This window comes from Callospermophilus lateralis, chromosome 18 (assembly GCF_048772815.1).
Source record: "Callospermophilus lateralis isolate mCalLat2 chromosome 18, mCalLat2.hap1, whole genome shotgun sequence".
Lineage (NCBI taxonomy): Eukaryota > Metazoa > Chordata > Mammalia > Rodentia > Sciuridae > Callospermophilus > Callospermophilus lateralis.
The window spans coordinates 40,852,347-40,877,689 of NC_135322.1; the positions used below are offsets into that span (position 1 = coordinate 40,852,347).

Here is a 25,343-nt window from a genome sequence, read left to right on the forward strand (position 1 = left end):
GTTCTGGTCCAGCCCCAGAAGATGGCCACACACCCCTCTCCCTGAGGACTCCTCACCCCTAGGTCAACAGTCACCAAGCTGCAGTCTGTAACGTTCCCCCTGAGACAAGCTGTGTTTTAGAGTATCAGACCCAACAGGAGGGTGGACTGTAGCTGCCTAGTGTTTCATTTTCTCTAAGCTTCAAAATGGCTTGCTCTTCCTTAAAACCAAACTCATCTTACAGCTTCATCCTGGCATGATTATAATTTACTATTCAAAATCCAGCAACCTGAGAGCAGTATTTATACCAAGTCATCAAGCCTCACCCTCATCCCTCAGCCAGAGCTGCTCCTCCACAGCTGCTTGGACTAGCTACCTTTTAATTGTTGCCAATTTCTTTAAAAAGGGCCAAAGGGCACTTAGAAAAAGGCTTTGGCCTGACACCTAGGGGATATTCCCTTAAAATGTTAGGAAAATAAGCTCCAAAGGACCCAACTGCCATCCTTTCTGCCGTCCACCAGCTGTGAGTATGTAGCACGGCCAGCCACCGTGACATCCTCTCTGGGCTTCCTAGACTTTTGAGGTAGGTGGCATTAAAATTACCAAACTTGGCGCTTTTTTTTTTTTTTTGGCTTTTGCAGTGTGGTCCTGGGGGTCAAACCCAGGCTCCACAAAAGCAGAGCCACGCCTCCAGCCTCTAGGACACTTTTAAGAATAAAAGGGTGGGCTATGAAACCTGTGCCCAGACAGAGGGCACAACCAGGACTGCTCCGGCAAAGCAGTCAGGAAGCATGGGCAGGGTTCCTTGGGACATTAGTTGGCAGTACTGAGTGGCTCCTCAGCTGGAGCTGCCCTGTGACAGGCACATCCTGGAACCTTGGCGCAGTCTTAACCTGCAGCTTCCGGGAGTTTACATTGACAACCATGAGGCCCCGTTGTTTCCAAATAAATTCTGTCTTTATTTTTGTAAAAAAAAAAACCAAAAGTCTCCACCAACCACATGACAACTCTCCAGGTGAGGCCCTACTTCCCTCCCTCTGCCATGTCCCATGTTCCTAATCAACAGCGTGGGGGGAAGTGGTCACAGGGTGTCAGCTTTTCCCAAAGGGAGAATTACAAATGAGGGCTTGGGCCAGGGAGGGCACCTGGAGAGGTTTGTCATCAAGAAATCACCTGGAACCTATTTGCGTTGAATAACCAGGACGTCTGGAATCAGCTCTTCCTATGTCTCCCAACAGGTGACATGTTGGCTTGGGGAAGGGGATCAGAATTGTGTTTTAAGGAGTCAGAACAGCACTTGGGCTTGCTCACAGGTGTGGCTTGTTAGCTTACAGCTATGGCGCCGCGGGCCTCCGGGCTGGAGCCTGTTAGTGCAGTTAGTGCTGGTGCGCAGGGTGGGCCCAGCCGGCCTCGCACGCTGAAGTCCTCTGAAGACAAGGCGAGACAGCGAGAGCCCCTCATCCCCCGTCACCTTCTGCTGAATAAGGGGGATGGGGAGGAGCTCAGCCTTGGGCTGTTGCCAGCCACATGTCATCGAGGGCCTGTTCCCTAGGAGTGCTGGGAGCACTTGGTCCCTGGGCAGGGAGAGCGGCTAGCACAGCCCCGCCGGCCGACTCAGGCAGGGCTCCAGGCTCAGGTCTGCTGATGGCCCTGTACTGTGACCCAGCGGCAGCTCGGCCAGCCAGGGCAGGCCAAGGCACAAGGGTCTAGGCGTAGCCACCAGCCACCTGACTGGTAGCTGCATTGCTGCCCACTCCTCGCCAGTCCTGGAAGCTGAAGAAGGCGCTGGCTCCGTAGGCGATCATCACCAGACTGGCAAAGAACTGCAGGGAGAAAGGTGGTAGGTGGCCGGTCAGCACAGCACTGGGAGCTGCAGGGTGACCGTGACACCAGCACACGGGTCTCCTCGGACGCCCCCTCATCCAACCAGGCAAGTCTGGCAGCCACGGCCCCTCGTACTTTGGCCCATTGGACAGCTGGGGCAGGGGGCTGCAGAGCCGGGGTCTGGGGAGGCCAACAGGCACTGAAGAATAGGAAAAGGTCATGTCAGACTGGGCTCTGGCCACCTCGAACCTCGACCTGTCCGGAGTGACTGTGAGGGAGGGTCACTGGACACCTAGCCAGGCATTTAGTTTTAAAAAGGTAACATTCAGGCTGGGTGGTGGAGCTCGGTGGTAGCGTGCTTCCCCGGCACGCATGAGGCCCTGGCTCTGAGACCCAGCACCGCGGTTGGGGGAGGGGGGTACATTCAAAGCTCCCCCAGGGGACGTGGCTCAGTGGCTAAGCAACTCTGGGTTCAACTTCTACATACCAACAAACAAACAAAAACAAAGCCACGTGGAAATTTTCTGGATCCAATTCATACCTCTATGTTTGCATCTGTATCTGCATTCAGATGCTCCACACGTGTGGCCAAGTTCACCAGGAAGAGTGAGGACACGGAAGGGCTGCCCTATGTTGGACATGACCATGACCCCAGGCAGGCCCCTTAACCTCCCAAAGCCAATGTGTCCTTGTGAAAAGGGATGGGGAGGCCCTTCCTCTTCCTCAGGGCCTTGCCGAGTGGAGCATGACAGGTGTGCAGGGCTCTGTGGTTCACTCCACCAGCCACCAGATGTGGGGCCTGAGTTTGGCCTTCCCGGAAGATCCAGTAACATCCCCGGGTATGTCTGAAACCCAAGGGCAGAGGGTCTCAAGTTCTCAGCCCATTCTCCAAGGGAGCCTGTGACCCTAAATCAGGATGGCACGACTGATTTTCAGCAGAGTTCCACAGTGAATCAAAGCTGCCACTGGCCACCACAAACTGTTCCCAAGCATCTGGTGAGCCCAGGGCCTTGAACATGCGAGGCGAGTGCCCACCAACTCTACCACTGAACACCACCAGCACCTCGTTCCTCAAGGTCCTAGAGTTCATTAAGGAAGCCTGAAGGCAGCCTGGCTCCTCATGGGACCCTCTGAGGGACCCTCATGGGACCCTCTGAGATGTAGGGTTGGATACTTAGGTGGTGGCCGGTGCCTGGCCTCAGACCCAGGGAACTCTGTGGAGGAGGGACCTTGGCTATAGACTGCTGGGGGGACCCTCAGGGACATACTCACAGAGGCAGCTGCACGCTGGTTGTATGGCCGGGAGCCCTTCAAGGAAGTCTGGTCAACTGCTGCAGAGCAGGTGATGAAGGCAGTGACATAGAGAACGGTGGCAGTCACGTTGAAGATCATTAACTGGGGGAGGAGAGAAAAGGCTTAGGACACATGGAGGGAACCTCCTGGCTCCCAGGGGGCACACCCCCAGGGTGGGATGGAAGAATGTGGGCCTCTCCTATGAAAAGGGCCTCGAGGTCACAGTCCCCATGGGGTCAACCTGGAGGCCATCTGAGCAAGCAGCATAAAACAGCCCTGAGGCTGCGGGAGGGAATGGTCAAGGGGCCCCAGGTGATCAGGCCCGGGCAGCCCAAGCCACAAAGCCACAGGCAAAACCCTTCCCCAGGCCGCATGGCCCAACCGTGACCCAGCTCTTGAGACCCGCGGAGAGCCGCTCCTCCACGTGGGCTCAGGGCCAAGCCCAGGCCCTCCCTGGGGCCACTTCAGGGCTTAGCCCTGTGGCTGGTCAGTCACACCAGTGGGAGGGACCTTTTTTTCTTTTTTTCCTTTTCCTTTTGGCAGTACTGAGGATTGAACCGAGGTCCTTACTACACATGCCAGGAAAGCAGGCTACAAACTGAGATACACCCCAAGTCCATGGATGGGGATCTACGGCTCTCTCTTGGCCACACGCTAGACGGAAGGCCCAGAGCAGATGTCAGGGTCAGGCCCTCAGAGGACCCAGACGCTCGTGGTAGAATATTCTTCCAGATGGCAGGAGGGGGCCTGGGCTGACTGCAGCCAGGTCCCAGTCCCACATCCCAAATGCTTGGACCCTAGGGCCAGTTACATCTTCAAACTAATAGTCCTCAATCATCAGGTTTGTCCCATTTATTTTTTTTTAAATTTATCCACATTTTAAAATTATATTTCATTTGAAAACTTAAATTTTATATAAAATGTTGATAGGATCTCGGGGCTGAGGACAGAGCTCAATGATAGAGCACTTGCTTAGATGGGCAAGGGTAGGGAACCACCAGGAACCAAAACGATCTCAGAATATCAGGGTCCAGCCCAGTAACGGGGGATCTGTGTGGACAGATATGTATGTGGGGTTCCCAGAACTTCCTGAGCCACACTCCCAGCCCTTTTTGTATTTTATTTAGAGATGGGGTCTTACTGAATTGCTTAGAGCTTCCCTAAGTTACTGAGGCTGGCTTTGAACTCGAGATCCTCCTGCCTCAGCCTCCAGAACTGCTAGGATTACCGGCGTGGGCCACTGAGCCCAGCTCACTCACATATCTTGCTTGGCCATGTAGCCCCGTCCTGGGGAATCCCAAGGGAGGCCTCCACCCTGTGAAAGGTCCAAGAGCACAGAAATAGTGCCTGCCTTAGAGGCTCCCAGGGCAGGGGGCAGGGGCCTGGGACATGCTGCCAGCCCAGCAACCATGGCAAAGCCTGCCTAGCTCCTGCCTGTGATGTCAGGCGCTAACAAGCCCATTCTGTCCCTAGCATGACTCACGTTTCCTTGGTTGAGAAGTCATTGAATTGCAAACAATGCTGCCTAGTCCCAGCTGCGGTCCTACCCTCACGTGCCTGGCTCACTGAAAGCCTCGGACCCCAGCTGCAGGGGTTTTCTGGGTCAGAGAAGAAAAAACCCAGCAGCTTGCTCTGTGTCTGGCCAGGGTACTTCCTACGGCTGCTCTAGGGGGGGCCTCGGGGCGGGGGTGGGGGTGGGGGCGATGTGCTAAGACTGACCCGGGCAAACCTGGGACACCCGCCTGATCTCCTCTGAGTGGCTGAGCTGTCTGCTGGCAGCGGGCAGGTGTCTGGCTGTCCCACACCTTCCACCCGCCACCCTCCAGCAGCCGCCCTCCACACCCCAGCCTGTGCAATTCTCACTGTGGGCCCAGCCCGAGGCTGACCAAGCCGCCCAACCCAGCTGAGATTCTGACCATCCTCAAAAAGGAAAAATATTTCAATTCCAAGGGGCCTCTTGTAACGACCCATGAGACAGGCAGCCTCTTTACCCCTTTCCCAGGACAAGTCAAGGTGGCTTTCAGAACACTGGACACCTGAGCCGTCCACCTCCCTCCCAACCCGCTCTGCAGGCCAGCTGAGGGTCAGTAAGGACATCGACCCTGCTGCTGCTCATTTAGAGAAGGCCACATGGTCAGTCCTGTCATGGTCGCTCCCAGAGGCAGAGGTGGGAGCCCAGAGCCACCCTCAGGGCCCCACCCAGACTTACCACGAGTGGCCAGGGCACCATGTACAACTTCAGGTGCAGCTGAAACAGGTAGAGGACGAAGAAGATGATTGTCACCAGCCAGAGGAAGACAGCGACGAACATCACCCAGCCGTAGGCCGGGTACAGGTGGTACGGAGTATCGGCAATCAAGGCCCACACCAGCAGCCCCAGCACCTGCGGGGGCAAGACAGGGCCACTGCGTCCAGGCCCCCACCACTCCGGCTGGAGGCCACAGACCAGGTCCCCAGGCGTGGCCTTATTTCTCATGTAGTCAAGAAGTACTGATTGGCTCCTGCGGTCACCTGTACCCGGTCACTCGGACTTCTTTTCAGTCCTCACTATGCCGTGTGTGACCCTGGCATCTCAGCAGAAGATGATAAGTGTTCCAAGACACCTTTCCTACTGCGTCTGGGTTCCAGAACCCTCCTCTGTGCTGTCCTGTCCCCCCACCCCAGCACCCACCACCCAAGACCACAGTAACGTCACTTTCCCCAGACTGAGCTCCCAGGGCGGGACAACGGCCGTGCTGGAGCTGGGTCACAACTCCCAGCAGAGGACGGGCCTGTGAGGGGCTCGGGAAAAACTGCTGAGAGAGCATCACAGCTCTGAGAGATGGCCAGCCGCTCAGTCCCCAAGCTGGGAAAAGAACATTCCCTGCATCCCCCTCCCGGCTAGTCCCAGCACAGAACGTCACCAGGGCCTCTAGATGGCCTCCTGCTGTAACACCTCCCCTGCCCCCGACTCTCCCAATTGCCCTTCCCTACAGGTGTCACTGTCCCTGTCTGACAGAGGACAGGGCTCAGGGAAGCCAAAGGACCCTCGGTCCTCCTGGTGCGTGAGGATGGGCCTGAGCACCCCAGGACGGTGGTGCGTACTGTGCCAGGTACTGAGTCAATACCTGGCTTAAGCCCTGCCCCCTGACCGCTGTGTGACCTTGGGCAAGCTGGTAGCCTCTCCGTGCTTGGATCAGCTCACTTTTACACGTGGGTTCACATATGTAAACGGGACCAGAGGATGTTTACTGGTGTTCCAGAAGAGGCCAAGGCCCGCTGACCACACAACCCCTGCCCTCCGGGCATGGGGAGTTCTACCTGGCCAGGTGTGCCGACTCACCCAGGGGAGCCGTCTGGGGACCTGGCACTGTGGCCCAGCAGAGGGCCTGTTCTGAGGCAGGGCTCAGGGAGGTCCACACACGTGGACGTCAGGCAAGGTCTCATGTGCGGCCAGGCCAGGCCTCCCTCCTCTTCCCACTCTTCTAGGCTGGCTGAGAATGTCTAGGTTGGCACATCCTCCCTTCTCCAAGAGGACAGTCTCTGGAACCCCTGGCCACCAAGGGGACAGGAGAGTCTACTGTGGGGCTCTGGAAAAGGCTCCTGTGCTGGTCAGACACAGGGAGGGGCTGTCCCTGTTCTCCCTGGACAGTGGGCCGGCACACGGCACCAGCCCTGGGGAGTCAACCATCAGCTGGGTCCCAGGAAGCGTGCCAGGAGCAAGCCCATCTCCGGCCACTGAGCTTTGGAGACAATCTCCCTGGCTGCTCACACTGCCCAGGGGGCTGCTGATGCTCACCTGAAGGCTCCTGACCCAGAGCCCAGCCAGAGCTGGGGCGCCTGCCAGGGACCCCACCCCAAGGCACCCCAAGGACCAGACGGGAGGTTTCTGCAGGGGACCCTAAACATGGCAGGTCAGACAGGACTGGCTGGCAGCCGAGCTGGCCCTGAGGCCAGCGCCCCTCTGGGAACTGCCCTTCTCTCTCGCGGTGAGAGCGCGGCCTCCCAGAGAAGCGGAAGGTGGAAAGCTGGGCCTGGGCGCCAAAGGCGGGGCCTCAAACCCCTGCTGAGCTGTGTGACATGTGCCAGCACCTCCTCCTGGTGGACACTCCACCTGGAAAATTCCAGAGAGGTCTGCCCAGCACTCACACCCGAGGGACGCGTTGGTGCCCTGTAGCGTCTCCACTGCCCACGGTGGCCGCGCAGAGCATGCTCAGCACACGCGCTTAGGAAAGAACGGCCTCCCACGCTCATCCATGAAGGGTCAGAAAGTGTCCCTGCCCAGCCCTGCTGGGTGTTAAGGAGGAGACAGGTGGCAACCTGCCAGCTGCTCCTGCTCCTGCCCCAATGCCCAAGGAAGGCCCACGGAGGGTCCCTCCCCGGGCGCTCTGCACCCCGTCTCCTGGTGCTGGGGAGCTGCGGGGATCCTGCCAGCCTCAGCTGCAGGACCTCCATAAGCGAGGGAGGGGTGGCCACGGGGCCCACTTTACAGAGTAGCAGGGCCTTCCTCACCTGTCACGCTGGGGACACAGCCGTCCTCAGGGAGGCCAAGGGCAGTCTGTCTCCAAACAGCATCCCCTTAACCTCATCTTTAGGTCATGCTGCCTGAAGCAGACACAGAGGGGAGGCAGGGAGACCCAGCGCTGGGGAGGCCACCGTTCTGAGGAGACAGACACTCTTGAAGCAGCACGCTTGGGCGTCCCCTTCTCCACGTGAGAACTGGGCACATCAAGGACAATTAGTTTTTATTTAAAGCAAGTTCCTACGGGCCCTGAAGGTCACTGTGTGGCCACACTCCAACTGTCTCAAAGGAAGTTAGACAATGCAGTGAACTGAAAACCCAGAGAAGCCCAATTCATTTCGACACAGCAAGGCCCTGAGCAACTTAGTGAAACCTTGTCTTAAAATAATAATAATAATAATAATAATAATAATAATAATAATAATAATAAAATAAAAAGGGCTCAGTGGTTAAGCATGCCTGGTTCAATTCCTGTACCCCTGTAGGCCTCCAGTGCCATCTTGTCACCTTCAGTCTCCTCACCGGGACCTCTCAGGGCCCTGCGGCTGTGCCAGCCTGGGGAGTGTCTCATTCTCTACAAAGATTTCCACCGTCAACTCTGAGACTTCTGTTGTCCCCATTTTCCAATCAGAAACTCAGAAGGAGAGCTGCCTGTGGTCACCATGGGGGGAAGACAGGGTGGTTGGAACCCAGCTCTGTCCCTGTCATACTGTGAGTTTTTGAGCCATGTGTAAAAACTGGGGGCACTTCAGCCAGCTCAAGGGCAGGGCCGTCCCTGCCCTGCCCTGCCCTGCCCTGTCCTGGGCCCCACCCCTGTTTTCCAGATCAGCAAACGGGCCGGGCCGCAGAGATGAGGCGGTGGATAAGCCGCTGCGGGAATGTCTGGTGTTCCTCCTGCCCAGCTGGCTCCTGGCCAAAGAGCCACCTCAGTTTGTCCTAGAACAAGGAAGGTCCACTCCTGCATGGGAACCTGACAGACTGGTCTCTCCTGGTCCCTGAGTCCCTAGCAGAGGACCCAGGGAGACCTGCTCGGGACATAGGAGGTCGCAGGGCACCCTCACACCTGCTGACCACTTAACTGGCCAGATGGTCCTACAGGGGAGCTGAGCCCCTGGCCACAATTCCAGAAGCTTCCAGTCTCCCCGGACCCCCAGGTGGGACCACAGAACCCCCTCCTGCTGGAGCAAGGACCCACTGTCTTGTGGTGGGATTCACCCCACTAGAGGAAGGGCACAGGAGGCGGAAGGCCCTGACTCTGCCCCCTGCCTTCTGCCCCAGGGCCTCGCCCAGGCCCCTCCGCCCAGAGCGCTGCTCTCCAACCCAGCACCCCACCCAGGCCTCTGGGTGTGTGCTCTCCTGGGGTCCATCCACACAGCTAGTTCTGTTGGGCCCTGGTGGCAGCCTGGGCGGCCCTGCTCCCCGAAGCTGGCACAGCCAGACACACCCCAAGGAAGCAAAGTGCAGGTGGGGACATGCAAGGGCTGTGGGAAAAACCCAGCTGACAGCTTGGTGACACACAACTGCAACCCCACACAGCCACTGGGAGGCTGAGGCAGGAGGACCCCAAGCTCAAGGCCAGCCTCAGCCATGGAAAGAGGCCCTGAGCAGCTTAGTGAGACCCTGTCTGAAAATAGAAAATATAATAATAAAATAAAGAGGGCTCAGTGGTTCAGCATTCCTGGGTCCAATTCCTGGTACCATAAAATGGGACATGGGCCTGGGGCTGGGGCTCAGCGGCAGCGCACTTGCCTGGCACGAGTGAGGCACTGGGTTCGATTCCCAGCACCACATGTAAATAAATAAAATAAAGGTCCATCAACAGCTAAAAAATATATTTTTTAAAAAAAGGGGGGGGGACAGCAGTGGGGAGGGGGCAGTGGGGTCACTGATACCGTTTCAGATAAAGTGTCAAGGATGATTTCACTGGTAAGGTGACATGTGACAAAGACCAAGGAGGTGAGGGAGGGTAGACATGAGGGAGCCATGTGGGTCCCTGGGAAAGAGTAGGACAGTGCTTTGTGTGGGTGACTGTCACCTCTGTGTCCGTCTGACCCTGAGTTTCTCTGTAGGTATACCAGCATCTCACACACACACACACACACACACACACACGCACACACGCCACGTCTCCTCCTCCCCCTCCTTCCAAGTTCCCTGGAGACCCTGCAGTGTCCCCTGAGAGAGGCTCCACAGATAAACAGAGAACCCTCTGCAACGCTGGGGGGGGGGGACTTTTTTTTTTTCCCTGAAAATCTGAAGAATTTGAATTCAGAAACTTTTCTTTAAACGAGAACGTCAAAAAGGACACGTCCCCAGAAACTTCTGTTGTCCAAGAACTTGGAACCAACGGGCAACCCAGATGGTTTTTGTTAAAACTACCTACATGGCAGAAAAGCGCCACCGTTACAAACACCTGGCCCAAGAGGCATTCCTCCCGCCAGCCACCGTCCTCAGAGGCTGCCCTGGTGACTTGGGGACAGGTGCCCTTCCTTGACTCTGGGGAGATCTTCCCTGTTGTCTTGAGCTGCGTGTGGAATGGCCGCTCGGTGGCCTGCTGCAGTCCTAGCCTTGACCTAACATAGAGGTGGAGACTTTGCAGAGGTCACCAACCTCACGTGAGGTCACACTGAATCAGGATGAGCTCTAATCCAATGACTGTGTTCTTATAAGAACCAGGAAACTGGGGCCAGGGGCCTGCCTGTAATCCCAGCCACTCAGGAGGCTGAGGCAGGAGGATGGCAAGTTTGAGGCCAGCCTGGGCAACTTAACAAGACCCTGCCTCAAATTTTTAAAAAAATGGCTGGGGTTATAGCTCAGTGGTAGAGCACTTGGGTTCAATCCCCAGTACACACATACACGCACGCGTGTGCAAACACACACACACACACACACACACAGGAGAACAGGGAACAGGGAGCACAGAGACCCTCCACATCACCTCCAGGAGGAACCGCCTGCCACCTCCCAGATTTCAGACTTCTGCCCCAGGGCTACAGGAGGACGAGTCACTGCTGTTTAATCCAATCTGCGGAGTTTTATCACGGCAGCCCCCCGGAAGCTAAGACCTTTCTCAGAGCGTCATGAGCCAGTGGAGGGGGCCAGGGTCTGCCTTCCACCATCTACGATGAAGGCGTGATGCAAGGCGCTTAGGTCAGGCCCAGCACAGGCTGAACTGTCACTGTGTTCTAGTGTCACCGTTTCGCTGAGGGCTAAGAACACAGCCATTCCTGTTCACCTGCTCTCCTGAGGTGGTGGCAGCATATGTGTCACTCCTGGGGACAAGGAGGCTGCAGTGAGGAGCCAGGCACAGGCCTGGCCACATGGTGCAGACAAGCCAGTCAGTTGGTGGGTGGGGAGGCCCCAGAAGCCCTGCCCCGCCCCAGGGCCTCCTGAGGAGCCGGCAGACCTCCACCCTCCAGGCCCTTCTTCCCTGCCATTGGGAACAGGGAGAAGGTCCCAGGTCCTCCAAGATCCCCCAGAGGTGCCACCCTCTCCCAGACAGGCCTCCTCCAGGGGCCCAAAGCCCTCTCCTGTCCAGGAGGGTTCCCTCAACCCCCAGGCACCAGGCTGCGTCCTCTCTTGCCCAGAGGCTTCATTCCAACTCTCCTTCCCTCTACCCCACTTCCAGGGTTCAGCTCTGTAGACTCGATGTGTGGCCTTGGGAGAGTCACCTAGCCTTTCTGGTCGGTTTCCTCCTTGGACAACGCAGCGGGTGAGACCTATCCTGGCCGCTGCACAGGTGTGACGCAGGTAAAAAGGTAAGAGAAAAAGTGAAAAGCCACAGCTCCCGTGAGTGGAAGGAGAGCTGGCAGGTCACCCGGGGCTTGGTGGGAAGTAAATCAAAAAGCACAGGGCCTCGCTCCTGGGGGCTTGGAGGGCCCTGGGGGCTGTGGAGGGAATTGCCACTCCCCAGGATCACAGAAATGGCAGCGTGTGGAGGGCCCAGTGATGGCTCTGGGGCAGGAGAGCTGGCGTCTGACCTGGGGTAGCCAGAGCTGATTCTTCAAGGGATATTAGGAACCTGGATGTTGATGTGAAATCTACCATTAAAAAAAAAAAATTGGGGTGGGGTGGGGTACTGGGAGTGAACTCAGAAGCACTTTACTACTGAGCCACATCCCTAGTCCCTTTTATGTTTTATTTTGACACAGGTTCTCATTAAGTTGCTTAAGGCCTTGCTAAGTTGCTGAGGCTGGCCTCCTGTCTCAGCCTCCTGAGCTGCTAGGATTACAGGCATGTGCACCACTGTGCCTGGCTACCATTTTTTTTTTTTTAATTGTAGGTGGACACACAATCTTTATTTCATTTTTTGTATTTGGTGCTGAGGATTGAACCCAGTGCCTCACGTGTGCTAGGCAAGCATTCTACCACTGAGCCACCACCCCAGCCCCTGGTTACCATTGTTAAATGTTGGCAACTAAACCAAATGTTTTAGAAACAGTGTGAGGGCAAGGGCCACTGATTGCTGGCGGCAGAAAGCAGGGGACAAGTGGCAATTCCTTCCACATCCCCCGATGCCCTCTCCCAACAGTACCATCCAGGAAACCATGGCCCAGGGTGACCAATGACCCTTCTGGGGTTCCCCCCTCTCAGGACACATCTGGGCAGCCTGAGGACACTCAGAACTTGGCCTGGTCAGGCTTAGCCTCCGCCCCCGCCCTGGCCCTTCTCCCTACACTGAAAGGGACTTTATGGGAACAAAAAAGCCACCCATTGTGTCACACGAGACAAAGGGGCAGGGGACAGAGGCTCCAGGCGCCTGGACCGGCCACAACACCACCACACACCACCCCCTCCTGGGCCAGGGAAGGGTGGGCTGGGGAGGCACCTTGGAATTCCCGAGCGGGACACGGAGCCTTTGAGAACCTTGGTGTCACCGCACCAGCTCTCCAGGGAGCAGGGGCACCAACAAGGCACCACCCACCCGCGGTGCCTCCCTTTGCCACCTCAAAATGGGCATAGGGACCAGTCACCTGCACAGGTGCAGTCCTGGGCTCAGGGAAGGCCACAGGGTCGGTGGCCAGGGTGTGGCTTGCGGTGAGACCCATCCGGGCCCTGCATCTCAGCGCTGTGGCAGGAAGAGGAGGATGGAGGCCAAGGCCAGGCCTGGTCCAGCCCAAGGCTGCCCGTGAGCAGCAGCAGCCCGGGGTGTGTCCCTCCCGAGGCTGCATCTGTGAAATCCTGGAGGCAGAACTGTCCACGCACCTCTTCGGTGGCCGGCCACGCGCACAGTGTGCGACAGAGCCAAGGCCGCGTCCTGCTCCTGCGGCCCCCAGGGCTCCCGGCATGAGCTCAAACTGCTCCTACCTACCCCACCCCCATTTCCCGTGCTGATCTCTGGGGCCAGACCAAGGGGCCCAAGATGTGAAGGTAGCCGGGGGCTCTGCCAGTCACACCCCCAAGGGGCCCCTGGCTCCCTGGAGACACCCCTGTCTGCCCCCGTTCCTTCCTCCTCTCCCTCCCTCAGGGTCCCCTGGTTCACCCCACAGTGCCCTCTTGAGCACTGAGCACCAAAATCTCTCCAGACACGCATAGCTTTCCCAGGAAGGCCTCATTCTCCGCTCCCGAAAGGACCCAGGGAGTTCTGGGGCACCCCCCACCCCAGCCCCTCACCCAGCCTGCCAGGCCCCCAGGGCGCCCCACCCCAGGGCCCAGGTCTCCCTGAAGGAAGCACTTGGCCCATCTCACAGATGAGGACAACTGAGGCACTTTAGAAGTCCTGGCCCTGGCCCCTGGTCATACACAGTAAGGGGTAAAGGGTGGACAGTTCTGCTGAGGGACAGTCCCCTGGAGACAAGAAGCATCATTGCCCCAGAGGCCAGAGCAGACCGGGACAGGGACAGAGCCCCAACCTGGGGTGGCCAGGATAACGGGAGGATTGCGTCCTCAGCATTCCCAGGGGCCGCTCCCACCAGCCCTGCAGAAGGAAACCAGCCGTGAAGCACGTGGATTCCATTAACCTGCTGGGGGCTGGGGCTGGGGGCCAGGGCAGCCTGAAGGCGGGGGGTCTTCCCTGTCCCCCAGACTTCCAGAGATATTGGCACTGAGCTCTGGGTGACCTTGAGCAAGACGGCCTGCCTCAGCTTCAAGGAGGGGCTGGTGTCCCCTTTCCACTGCCCCCACAGATGTCAAAAGCTCTCTTGGTGTCTGACACCAGCCTTCCCGCCAAATGACAGCAGACGGCTCCAGAGCAGGCCCTGCTCCCCTCCGTGGCGTGGTGGCTCAGGGCTGCAGGCTGCCGACCTTCGGCCCAGCCTCCCCCACTCCCTGCCTTCCAGGACCTGGAGTCACTCAGCGGCCGTCCTCCCTGGGCAAACAGGAGGAGCTGACCCAGCCCAGAGTGGAGGCCCGGTATCAGGGTTCCACGAGTATCAGGGCTGGGCTCTCGGGGCTGCCAAGGAACACAGCTCCCACCCCACCCCCTGTGCTCCCCAAAGCCACAGGGTGTGGCTCCCCCAGACCTGCTAAGGGTGGGAAATCGGGACCCCAGACTGCAGTGAATTCCACCACAACCAAGTCATCAACTGGGGAGTGGTCAAGAGCCGTCACACCTGGAGAGAACCCTAGTGGACAGCTTCAGGCTTGACCCTGTCCCTTCCCAATGTAGATGTCCTCTTTTCTCTTACAGAAGGTGGGAGAATCACCCGAGACACCCAGCCAGGAACACCAGGCTCTGGGCCAGTAACACTGAGCTGCTTGTTGCTGCTTGGGCCTGGGAGGCGTTCAAACACTGGCCTCATAGCTTTTGCCATATGCACAAACTATCTGGTCTACACACACACACACACACACACACACACACACGCACACACATACACACACTCACTCTTTCAGAAAAGTATGTCCTATACGTGTATTTCCTCCACACATATGGTCACACTCTATACACTCCTTCTGCACCTTGCTTTTCTCACTTAGCCTAAAGATGGTCCATCATTACATGAAGAGCTGCTGTCTTTGATTTCTTTGAGGGTTGGAATTTCACAGATGTGTCTTGATTATTTAAGGTGTCTCCCATGACAGACTTGTACATATCACACAAATAAGCTAATTTGGTGGTGGGCAGGGGTTTCTGGGGATTGAACCCAGGGGCACTTAACCACTGAGCCCCAGCCCCAACTCTTTTTATATTTTATTTTGAGACAGGGTCTCGATAAGTTGCTGAGGCTACCCTTGAACTTGTGATCCTCCTGCCTCAGCCTCCTGAGCCACTGGCATTATAGGTGTGTGCCACCAACCCCAGCCAAAGAAGCTAATTTTATTTATTTATTTAAAATGATCTTTTTTTATTATTATTATTTATATGTGGTGCTGAGGATCAAACCCAGCACCTTGCATGTGCTAGGCCAGCGCTTTATGGCTGAGCCAAAACCCCGCCCAAAGAAGCTAATTTTAAAATGAAACTTTTAAATCACTTATGTTGGGAAACCTGGACACTGTAACATAATGCTAAAACTAAGTGCAACTAATATGAAACAATGTTATATGTTCTAGACAGACAGGCTGGTCTCCCCAGTAGACCACTCTCCTTTGGAGCCATCTCCACTTTATCTATGGGTTGGCCTTCTGTTTTTCAGACAGCTGTAGTAAAAAATGACATGAAAAATTCCAGAAATAAATAATTCATAATTTTAAATAACTTTTATTAAAGTATATTGCTATCATTGTTCTATCTTATTATTATTTATTGTCAATCTTTATTGGGCCCAATTTATAAATTAAACTTTAGCATTGCTATTTATGCAGAGAGAAAACAATATCTATAGGATTCATCTGTAGTCAAAAGTCTTCTCCAGGGTCTAGGTATATCCCTGTGTTTAAGAGGGAACTATTTTTTTTTCTTTTGTGGTACTGGGGACTAAACCCAGAGGTGCTCTACCACTGAGCCACATCCCAGCCCTTCTTATTTTTTTTTTATTTTGAGACAGGATCTCCTTAAGGTGCTGAGGCTGGCCTTGAACTTGCAATCCTCCTGTCTCAGCCTCCTGAGTCTCTTGGGATCACAGGCATGCACCACCACATGCAATGGGACTACACTATTTTAAAGTGTTGTACAGGAGCCACAGACACGCTAGCCACACGGAGGCCATCTGCTCCATGTGACCCTTCAGGATGGGATGAACAGAGATAATATGAGACCTGCCAATTTCTACGTAGAACTTCTTTATTACCTTGTCTTAGGAAAGGTCTAACTATACCTTAATTTCCAGAAGCCAGAAAGAGACCCTCAGCAACAAAACAACAACAACAAACAAACAAAACCCATAACCTTTGCATGACAAAAAGCACTTAGGATCAGATGGGGGAGGGGGCTAGGAAATAAAATCTATCTGCAAATATTTTGAACTCCTGGTACCCAAGACACAGACCAACAGCTGGGTAGAATACAGACAGACAAGGAAATACAAATGGCTCCGAAATGTTTCTTCAAAGGTGGCCAGGTAGGGCCGTGCCCAGTAGAATCCCAGCTACTCAGGAGGCTGAGGCAGGGGCACTGCTAACTCAGGCCTTAGTGAGACCCTGTCTCAAAATAAAATAGAAAGGGCTGAGGGTGTAGCTCAGGGGTAGGGCTCTCGCCCAGCTGCGTGAAGACCTGCGTGCAATCCCCAGCACTTAGGGAAAACAACAGCAACCTCTCTCCTGAGAAGACTAGAACAGGGCAGGGCCTGCCCTCCTGGCCGCTCAGCCTGGGGGACATCCAGAGTGTGTCAGATCACCAAGCAGAGCAGCTGGGGGAACCAGGCACCTACCTCCCGGGAGGATGGGTGTGGCCTCAAAGGAGGTTGTCAATCTCCACGCGATCAGCACTCACACCCTCTGACCCCACAGGCAACTTCTGGAAACACAGCACACAGACGCCAGGTGGAGGTGGGATCACGCCCTGCGGCAGAGATGTGAGACAGCCAAAGAAGGGAACACCCAGGTGCCTGTCACCAAAGGGGATGGCCTCACCAGTCACTCCAGGGCTGCACAAGGCACAGGACTGGAGCCCCAAAAGGAAGTGATGGGCTCCCTGCACTAAGATAAAAAGACCCGTGGCACATGTTTAAGGCATGAAGGGGACAAACACAGAGGCCTGTGGGCAGGCTGAGCCTTGGTAGACAGGGAGAAGCAGGGTGGCCTACCTTATTTACATATACTTTTTTTTGGGGGGGGTACTAGGGATTGAACCCAGGGGCATTTAACCACAGAGCCACATCCCCAGCCCTTTTTTATTTTTTATTTCGAGGCAGAGTCAGCAAGGGCCTCCTTAAGTTGCTGAGGCTGGCCTTGAACTTGTGATCCTCCTGCCTCGGCCTCCAGAGCTGCTAGGATTACAGGTGTGCACCACCGCCCTGCTGCATAAACCATCTTAAATAAGGTCATAAAATAAAACGGGGGAAACTGAGTAGGCGTGAAGGAGTCAGCTTTAACCAGAGGGGACAGGCAGTTCTCACAGTACCATTTTCCACTTGAGCTTTGTAAACATATCACATCCTTAGGGGAAACAAATTAAAGAAGGATTGGAGATGCAGCTCAGAGGTAGGCACTTGCTCAGTACCTGAGGTCCTGGGTCGATCCCTAGCACCACAACATAAATTTTAAAAGTTAAAAACTAAAGAAGCCAGGCCAGGCACACTGGTTCAAAGTCAGACTCAGCAATAGCGAGGCCCTCAGCAACTCAGAGAGACCGTGTCTCTAAATAAAACACAAAAAGGGGTTGGGGATGTGGCTTAGAGGTTGAATGCCCGTGAGTTTGATCCCCAATACCCACACCCCCCAAAATTAAGGAAGCCAGCTACAGTGTTGCACACCTGTAATCCCAGTAATTTAAGAGGCTGAAGCAGCAGGATCTCAAATTTGAAGCCACCCCCAGCAACCTGGCAAGACCTTGTCTCAAAATAAACAATAAAAATGGATGGGGACATGGTTCAGTGGTAAAGCCCCTGTGGGTTCAATCCCCAGTACACACACAATGGGTGGATTCAGGCGCTTGTAAGCCCAGTTTCTTGGGAGGCTGAGGCAGGAGGATCACAAGTTTGAGGGCAGCCTCAGCAAGTTAGTGAGACGTTATCTTAAAATAAGTAAAATACGGCGAAGAATGTGACTCTGGGATGGAGTACCTGCCTGGCATGCATGAGGATCTCAGTTCAATCCCTAGAACACACACACACACACACACACACACACACACACACAAGAACACCCACAATAGGCCCATCAATTGAAAGCCAGGAACCAGCTAATTGAGCTGTGGCTTCGGTGATACTGACGTGGGATCCCCTACAGGTTAGAAGGAGGGCGACAGGGATGTGCTGTCACAAAGAGACCTCAAAGGCAGTGTGAACAGAGTAAACAAGGGACACAGAATAAAATCAATAAAATCATCACTGCTTTTAAAAATGCACAGGGAAGAAAAAAAAAAAAAAACCTCCAAAATAGTTGTTCCCATGGGGAGAAGGGTGGGTGACCGAAGGACACCTTTGTAGCCTTCTCTGTCCAGGTTTTTATTTTTAAGGATGATATATTCATATGCTCATATAACCACCTGAATCCCCAAACCCAACACACACACACACACACACACACACACACACACACACACCCGCCACAGGAGGCAGGGGCTGGGGACAGCGGTACCTGGGGTGGGGTGGAGGAAGCGGGTCAGCGGGGGTCCTGGAAGGCCACGCTGAGGTCACTGCATCACCACGGGGCTCAGTGCCAAAGAAGGTCCTGGAGTCCCCAGCACGGCAACCCCAAGGCCCCCAACCCCTGTTGTCACCTTCTGAACCTATCAGCCTTGGCCGCCCCTCCCTGGAGATCTCAGTGGGCCTCAGGCCCTCCCCGGTCCCCGAGAGTCACTGGCAGCCTGCTGGTGCTGCAGACAGAGCCAGGGCCACCCAAAGGAGCCGCTTTCTAACGCTCAAGGGTGAAGGGGGCAGCCTAGAGGGAGCCGAGCTGGCGACCCAGAGGTTCAAGTTCAAGGGCATGATGGTTCCCTGGACGTCATGTCCTGGGAGTCCTGCCTTCCACCGCACTGAGGCGAGCCCTGCCTTCCCTGCTCCTCCAGACCCACCACTGCCACCGAGGCTCAGGGAAAGGCTGGAAGTCCCGGAGCACCAGCCCGGAGGGAGCAGAGCCCGCTGTGGAGTGGTTCCCACCAGGCCTGCTGCCCACCAGGCTCCTGGCCCGCTCCATGGACCAGCCACCTGGCTGCGGGTGTTTATTCACCTGCAAACTGGGAACCTGTGGCCACCTCTAATCCCAGGAGGTAGGGTAAGAGAAGGGTCATCAGAGACAAAGGCAAATGGCCCTCCTGTGACAGGGCGTTCATACCACTCCCACCTCCTGGGCCTCAAGGACACCCCTGCAATCTAGGGCTCTGCACAGCCAGGGTCTTACTGAACCTCGTTCTCACTACCCTCCTCCACACACCTAGACCTTGAGAGCCGGCCCTTCCAGGAAACCCTCCCTAAAGGCCCCAAATGAGTCTCCTTTCCTGAAGTCCTGCTCCTCCTCCAAAGCACCCCCAAGAACCCCAGCTACCCAAACAAAACGGAGCATAGCCACAGGCTTAGGCTTCCCAAAGCCTCAGTGGTAGGTTTGCTACTGTCTCCTGTGTGACCTTGGACAGGTCCCTCACTCTCTCTGAGCCTGTTTTCTCAGCAGATAAGATCTTCCTCTTCCCCAGAGCTTTGGGAGGACTTAAAAATAAGAAACAGATGGTAATTCACTGGAATTTACTTTATACTTATTCTAAAAAGGCTTCAAGAGCTTCCATAAGCACCAGTGAACCGTACTGTCCACGACATTCCTCTCCTTCCGTACCACGCAAAGAATTATAGCGTTAAGGACTCTAGGTTTCGTGGCCAGAAGAGCTGTCTCCAGATTTTGCCTGACTCCTTTTTAGAGACAATTTGCACAAATTCATGTTTCCCTTTTTGCATAGGCTACTAGGCAACAATAAACCAATACCCTTAAACTTACTATAGATTCTCTTTAAAAAAAAAAAATCTATCTTTAAAGTCAATTCCTCCCTCCAAACCCTCACCTTTTAGAAATATGTTCTTTTTTTTTTTTCAAATATTTTTTAGTTGCCAGTGGACATTTATTTGTTTATATGCAGTGCTCAGAATCAGACCCAGTGCCTCACACGTGCTAGGCAAGCGCTCCACCACCGAGCCACAGCCCAGCCCAACTCTTCCGTCTCACGTGGCTTAAGATCTAATGTTCTTTCTGGAATTAGACTGATGGGGAGAGAGAGGTGGCATAAAGCAGTGACCACCAGCCATCTGGGACACACAGCAAGATGGGTTCCGCAGGACACATAGGAGACTGGATGAAGGACATATCTCCTGCTCAAGGAGCTGGGGACCCTCCTAGCCGCCCGACCTTTCTCCCATCACACAGGAACCCACCAGATCCTGGGAGCGCAGAGGGTCTGGTGGGGAGTGCACTTCCGACTTCTCACTTGTTGCTTCCTCCAGGAAGCCTTCTCTGATCCCCAGAGGGCAGGCACTCAGGGCCTCTGATGCTCCCTCCAAAGCTCCAGCCCCCAAGCCTCCTGGGAGCAAAGCTGAGGGTGATAACCAGGCACGGGCCAGAAAAATCACTCCAGGACGGAGTCTGTCCAGGACAGAAGACCTCCTCCAGGCCTCAGTGTCCTCGCCTATAAAGTGGGCAGAATAAGAGGTGACAAAGGCCGTAGAGCCAGTGTGCACCTGAGTGGGGGGAGCGGTTCCATCTTCCCAGGAGAGGATGGTACCTTTTGGGTGAACCCCCTGTCTCAGGCCCAGTGGAACTATCCGTTGCCATGGAAACAGTTCAGGAAGCAGCTTCTTCAAAGAGCAGATTGGCTTTAAAAGGTGCAGATTTTCAGAACTCTGATGCGGACCAAAGCATGGGGGCTGGAGGCCAAGGAGGGCCAGGACTCTCACATGTAGTCCCTGAGAGCAGGTGGCCCCAGCAAATTCCACCACAGGACTCTGGGCGGGTCCTACCTAGACCTCAGTGCCTACAGCTTGTGAGGAGTCCTGGGTCCTCAGGGCTGGGCTGCTGAGACTGCAGAGGACCCCCAAATCATCAAGCCACCAGGGTCCCTTCAAACCACAGCGGCCCACACCAGTTCCTTTTAGCCCCCTATTGCAATTCTCATTGTTCAAATACAAAATGCTCCTATCCCCTGAAACTCTTGGTTAACCCTGGGGATGTACCAAGCCACCCTATCATCTGTCCAACTTGCTTCAAGAGCCCCTAAAGCTGCCACCAGAATCAAGTCCCTAGTTCTGGCAAAGTATATGATTCTTGGTGACTGGAAGATGCACACAGGGGACCACACCAGAGAGACCTGCTGGGCTCCCTGACATCCCCTCACCCACCCCCAGCCCCCACCCCCGCTTCCCTAAGCCTAGGTCTCACAGTGTGTTGCTCTGGGCTCACCCCTTCTCTACCTCTGCCTCAGAAACCCTTGAAGCCCCAGCTCAGAAGCCACCTCTTCCAGGAAGCCCTCCCCTCCTCCCGGGCACCTTGCGCTGGCCCATCAGGCTCCCACCAACAGCCCGGAGCTGAGCGGCTCCAGCTGCAGGGGGTCAGTGGCTCTTCCCATCAGGAGACTTAGCCCTGGAAGAGGGTCACCTCCCAGGACAGATATTCTCACCAAAAATCAAGGACACGAAACAAAACCCCCCAAACTCTGGGAGAAGAGTTCACCGTGTAGGTTTCAGCTGCACTTCCTGAGATTCAAATAACAATCCCACATTTTTTTCCGGGGTGGGGTCCAAGGATCAGCATTTTGAACAAACCCCGGCAGGGTGGGGGAGTGGCCCACAAAGGGAAAGGTGAGGGATCCTGAACTAGAGGTAGCACGGACCCAGGTGGAGATGGGTGCTCTCCGAGCGGGTGGTGGGAGGAGGAGACCTATCTCCTCCGGGAGGGCTAGGCACCAGGGTGACCACGCATCTCCAGCCAGAGCCTGGCGGTCTTGCTAGCACTGGGCAGCGAGGGGGACGGCGGGATGTACCCACTCGCTGGATGGTAAAGAAAAGTGATCGGCGCCCTCCTCTAAGTCCATGGTCATCTATGACTACGGACCCTCAGCAGGTGGGGATCCCTCTCACAGGGGCAGCCACCGGGCCTCCAGACCCTCCCAGGAGGGTGCTCTGGGAGAAAGCGAACACCCCAGGCCTGTAACTGGGCGGGCGGGTGGTGGCGTTCCCTTGGGCCTTCGGTATCTGCGCCGAGATCTGGGAGTCTGGCCTCTGACTTCCCACAAATCCCGGTCCCCTGCGTGAGCGCGCTATCTCGGCCCCGTGGGGCCAGCCAAACCGGCTGGAACCCGGCAGGTCACCTAGAGGGAGCCAGAAGGGGCTGGCTCCGGGCGGGGGCCCACAGGGCCTGGGGCAGGGCGGTCCTCGCTCTCCGGGACCAGGAGAGTTCTGGAGCGCAGCCACGCGGAGTGCCGGTCGCTGGGCAGAAGGGGGCCGAGAGTGGACTTTGCCCACTCAACCTGGGTCCCCTGGAGGGCTGTGGGCATTGTCCTGACAGAGTGGGGGCAGGGAAGAAGAGAGCAGACAACGTAAGGAGAAGAGTGGTGCGCGGCGATCGCAGCTTCCGTGGGCGCTCGGGTGTGGCCCTGGGGACCACCTGGGGCGGGGCTGCTGGGCGCTGAGGCGTGAGCACCCTGAACTTGGGCGCACCGTGCACTCGCTCGCAGGCATGGCCACGGAGGCGTCCCGCGGCGAGAGGGTTCCAGGGTGATACCGGGGGTGGGTCCTGGAGGCGCCCCGGGAGCAGGCACTGCGCGTCGGTGCGCGGGAGCCTGGCTGGGGTCGCACCCGGAGCGAAGAGGTGGCGCCGCTCGCGAGTCCCGGCGGCCGGGACGGGACCCCCAACCCCTGGGCCCGCGCGCTCACCAGCTGCAGCAGCATGAGCACCCCGAGGATGGAGCGCACGAAGCCCAGATCCGGGCGCAGCGCCGAGACGGAGGCGCCGGCGCCCTGCGCGGGGCTGCTGGTCCGCGTGCTCACTTTCGACGGGAACTCGGCCATGTCGCCTCCCGAGGTGGCCCCGGCCGCGGTCGCCGCCCTCCCGCAGTGGGTGCCGCTGCTCCGGGGCTCGGCTCCCCTGCGGCTGCCGGCGCTGCGCGAGGCGTCGGGCGGGAGTCGGAGCCGCCAGGTGCGGCCGAGCCGGGACCCGCCCCCGCCACCGGACCCGCCCCCTTAACCCTCAGCTCGCCACGGCCCGGCCAGCTCCCCAGTTCTTTTGCGGCCATCGTGGGAAACTGAGGTCGGAGTCCGCGAGACACGCAGCACGGACAGCTGCGCATTTATCTCGCGGCTTTGCTCCCCGGTGTCCTCCTGGCCAGTGGCCGGGGCGACGCAGCTCTCCGCGTGGACCACTCTCCCCTCTGCTTCTAGGGCGCTGTGTGTCCCCCAGAGAATTCCTGAGTCTCTCTGGACCCGGAGCAGATCTCCTGCGCGACTCCGAGTACTGGGGCGGTGTCTGGGCAAACTGGGCAGGAGAAGGGGGTGTGCTTTTATGTCTTGATGCGGCGTTCACTTCCAAACACCGCTAGGAAACTCGGTAGGTGGCTGAGTTTCCATTTCGTCTGTCAACCAGAGGCAGGCAGGGCCTGCGACGCACAGGTCAGTCGTGGGTGAGAAATGAAATATTGAGCTGGGGGTGGAGGAATCACTTAGAAGACGGGAGGTGTCTGATTCATTGCTCCCTGTGCACCCCAAGCTCTCACGCGCTCAGTTCACAGGTGTTTGCACAGATACTTCGCGTTTATTTATCGATCCACGTTTGCCTGGCACCTAGCAGCAACTCTATGTCTGGCCCTATCCCAGGCCCTGGGGACACAGCAGGGAACAAGCCAGACAAGGTCTCCTGGGGCCTACTTTCTAGTAAGAGTGACTAGGGAAAGAAAGAAAGAGAGAGAGAGAAAGAGAGAGAGAGAGAGAGAGAGAGAGAGAGAGAGAGAAGGAAAACTAATTTCAGATAGTGAAAAATGCTGTGGCTTAAGCAGAGGAATATGTCAAGGACCCGGAGGAGATTTTTAAAGGAAGACCTGTCCAAGGAGGTGCCATTTATGCCAAGACTTGAGCCATGAGTAGGGGCCCTTGAAAGCTCTGTGGGGGAAGCTTGGTGCAAGAGCCCCCAGACTGCACCAAGTTAGCCTGAAGAACAGAAAGAAACCTGAGGCCTTAGGGGCTGGGCCCAGTCAACAAGGTTGACACTGGCCACTCTGGGCAGAAGCCAGATCAGGAGGGCAGTCTAGATAATTAGCTAGTGACCTCTGGCTGCTATGACAAGTTATCACAAACTAAGTGATTTAAAACAACAAATTTAAACCCAGCATGGTTGTGGTACTCACCTGTGATCCCAGAGGCTCAGGAGGCTGAGGCAGGAGGATCATGAGTTCAAAACCAGCCTCAGCAATTTAGGGAGAAACAAAGCAACTCAGCAAGACTGTGATTCTAAATAAAATTTTTTAAAAGGGCCGGGATGGGGGCTGGGGATGTGGCTTAAGCAGTAGCGTGCTCGCCTGGCATGCGTGCAACCTGGGTTTGATCCTCAGCACCACATACAAACAAAGATGTTGTGTCCGCCGAAAACTAAAAAATAAATAAATAAATAAATAAATATTTTTTTAAAAAAGGGCCGGGAATGTGGCTCAGTAGTTAAGTGACCCTGAGTTCAATACCTGGTACAAAAAAAAAATCAAGCTGGATGTGGTGGTGCTCGCCTGTAATCCCAGCTACTGGGGAGGCTGAGGCAAGAGAATTCCAAGTTCAAAGCCAGCCTAGGCAATTTAGTGAGACACAGTCTCAAAGTAAAATTGAAAGGGCTGGGATATACTTCTTGACCAGCAGGTAAACAAACCAACAAAACCCAGCAGAAATTTGTTCTCTCATACTTCTGGAGGCCAACTATTTGAAATCAGTTTCATGGAGCGAAAATCGAATCACGGAGTCCTCTGGCCATGCTTCCTCCACTCCGTCTCTTCCTCCAAGATCATGTTATACCTTCCTCTTCGGTTTCTTATATGGATACTTGGGGTTGGATTGGGGCCAACTCAAAGAGTCCAGAATAATCTTGCAGTACTGGAGACTGAACCCAGGGCCTCACATATGTTAGGCAAGCACTGTAGCCCTTGGCTACATCCTTATCCTCCCCCTACTCTTCTTTTGGGGGGGCAGGGGGATAATAGGGATTGAAACCAGGGGCACTTAACCATGGAGCTATATCCCTAACCCTTTTTACTTTTTAATTTGAGAAAGGGTCTCACTAAATTGCCCAGACTAGCCTCAAATTTGTGATCCTCCTGCCTCTGCCTCTACTTGAGTTGCTGAGATTGCAGGTGTCTGACACCATGCCCAGCAAGACTCTGTATCTTCCCTTTCTCTTCCTTTACACCTGCCTGTCCTCCCACCTCAGTCCCCTCCACCTGGGACCCTTTTTCTTTTTTACTTTCTATCTTTCTTTCTTTCTTTTTTTTTTTTTTTTTAATTGGTACCAGGGATTGAACCCAGGGACACTTAATCACTGAGCCACATCCCTTGAATTTACTATCCTCCTGACTCAGCCTCCTGAGCTGCTAGGATTACAGGTGTTCACCCCACCCCCAGCCCCCTTTTTCTTTTCTTTTTTTTTTTTTTTTTTTTTACTTTTTTAGTTGTTGTTGGACCTTTATTTATTGACTTAGATGTGGTGCTGAGAATCGAACCCAGTGCCTCACACATGCTAGGCAAGCACTCTACCAACT

General features: G+C 55.5%; 1 protein-coding gene across 1 annotated transcript; it reads right to left on the bottom strand.

Annotated features, from left to right (window-relative positions):
• Window positions 1-970: 970 nt before the first annotated feature.
• On the bottom strand, window positions 971-22,705 carry Pllp (plasmolipin). The gene is made up of 4 exons (XM_076838985.1): window positions 22,489-22,705; window positions 5,306-5,479; window positions 3,076-3,198; window positions 971-1,802 (listed from the first exon to the last, which is right to left on the bottom strand). Exons 1-4 carry the CDS (start codon window positions 22,621-22,623, stop codon window positions 1,686-1,688), a joined length of 549 nt encoding a protein of 182 aa, XP_076695100.1. The 5' UTR covers window positions 22,624-22,705; the 3' UTR covers window positions 971-1,685.
• Window positions 22,706-25,343: the final 2,638 nt, after the last annotated feature.

Coding starts and splice junctions, on each gene's coding strand:
- Pllp (XM_076838985.1), bottom strand. CDS start 22,623: ATGGCCGAGTTCCCGTCGAAAGTGAGCACGCGGACCAGCAGCCCCGCG. Junction 3,199..5,305: donor TGGTGCCCTGGCCACTCGTG/GTAAGTCTGGGT, acceptor CTCCTCCCCCAG/TTAATGATCTTCAACGTGAC. Junction 1,803..3,075: donor ACCAGCGTGCAGCTGCCTCT/GTGAGTATGTCC, acceptor TTCTCCCTGCAG/TTCTTTGCCAGTCTGGTGAT.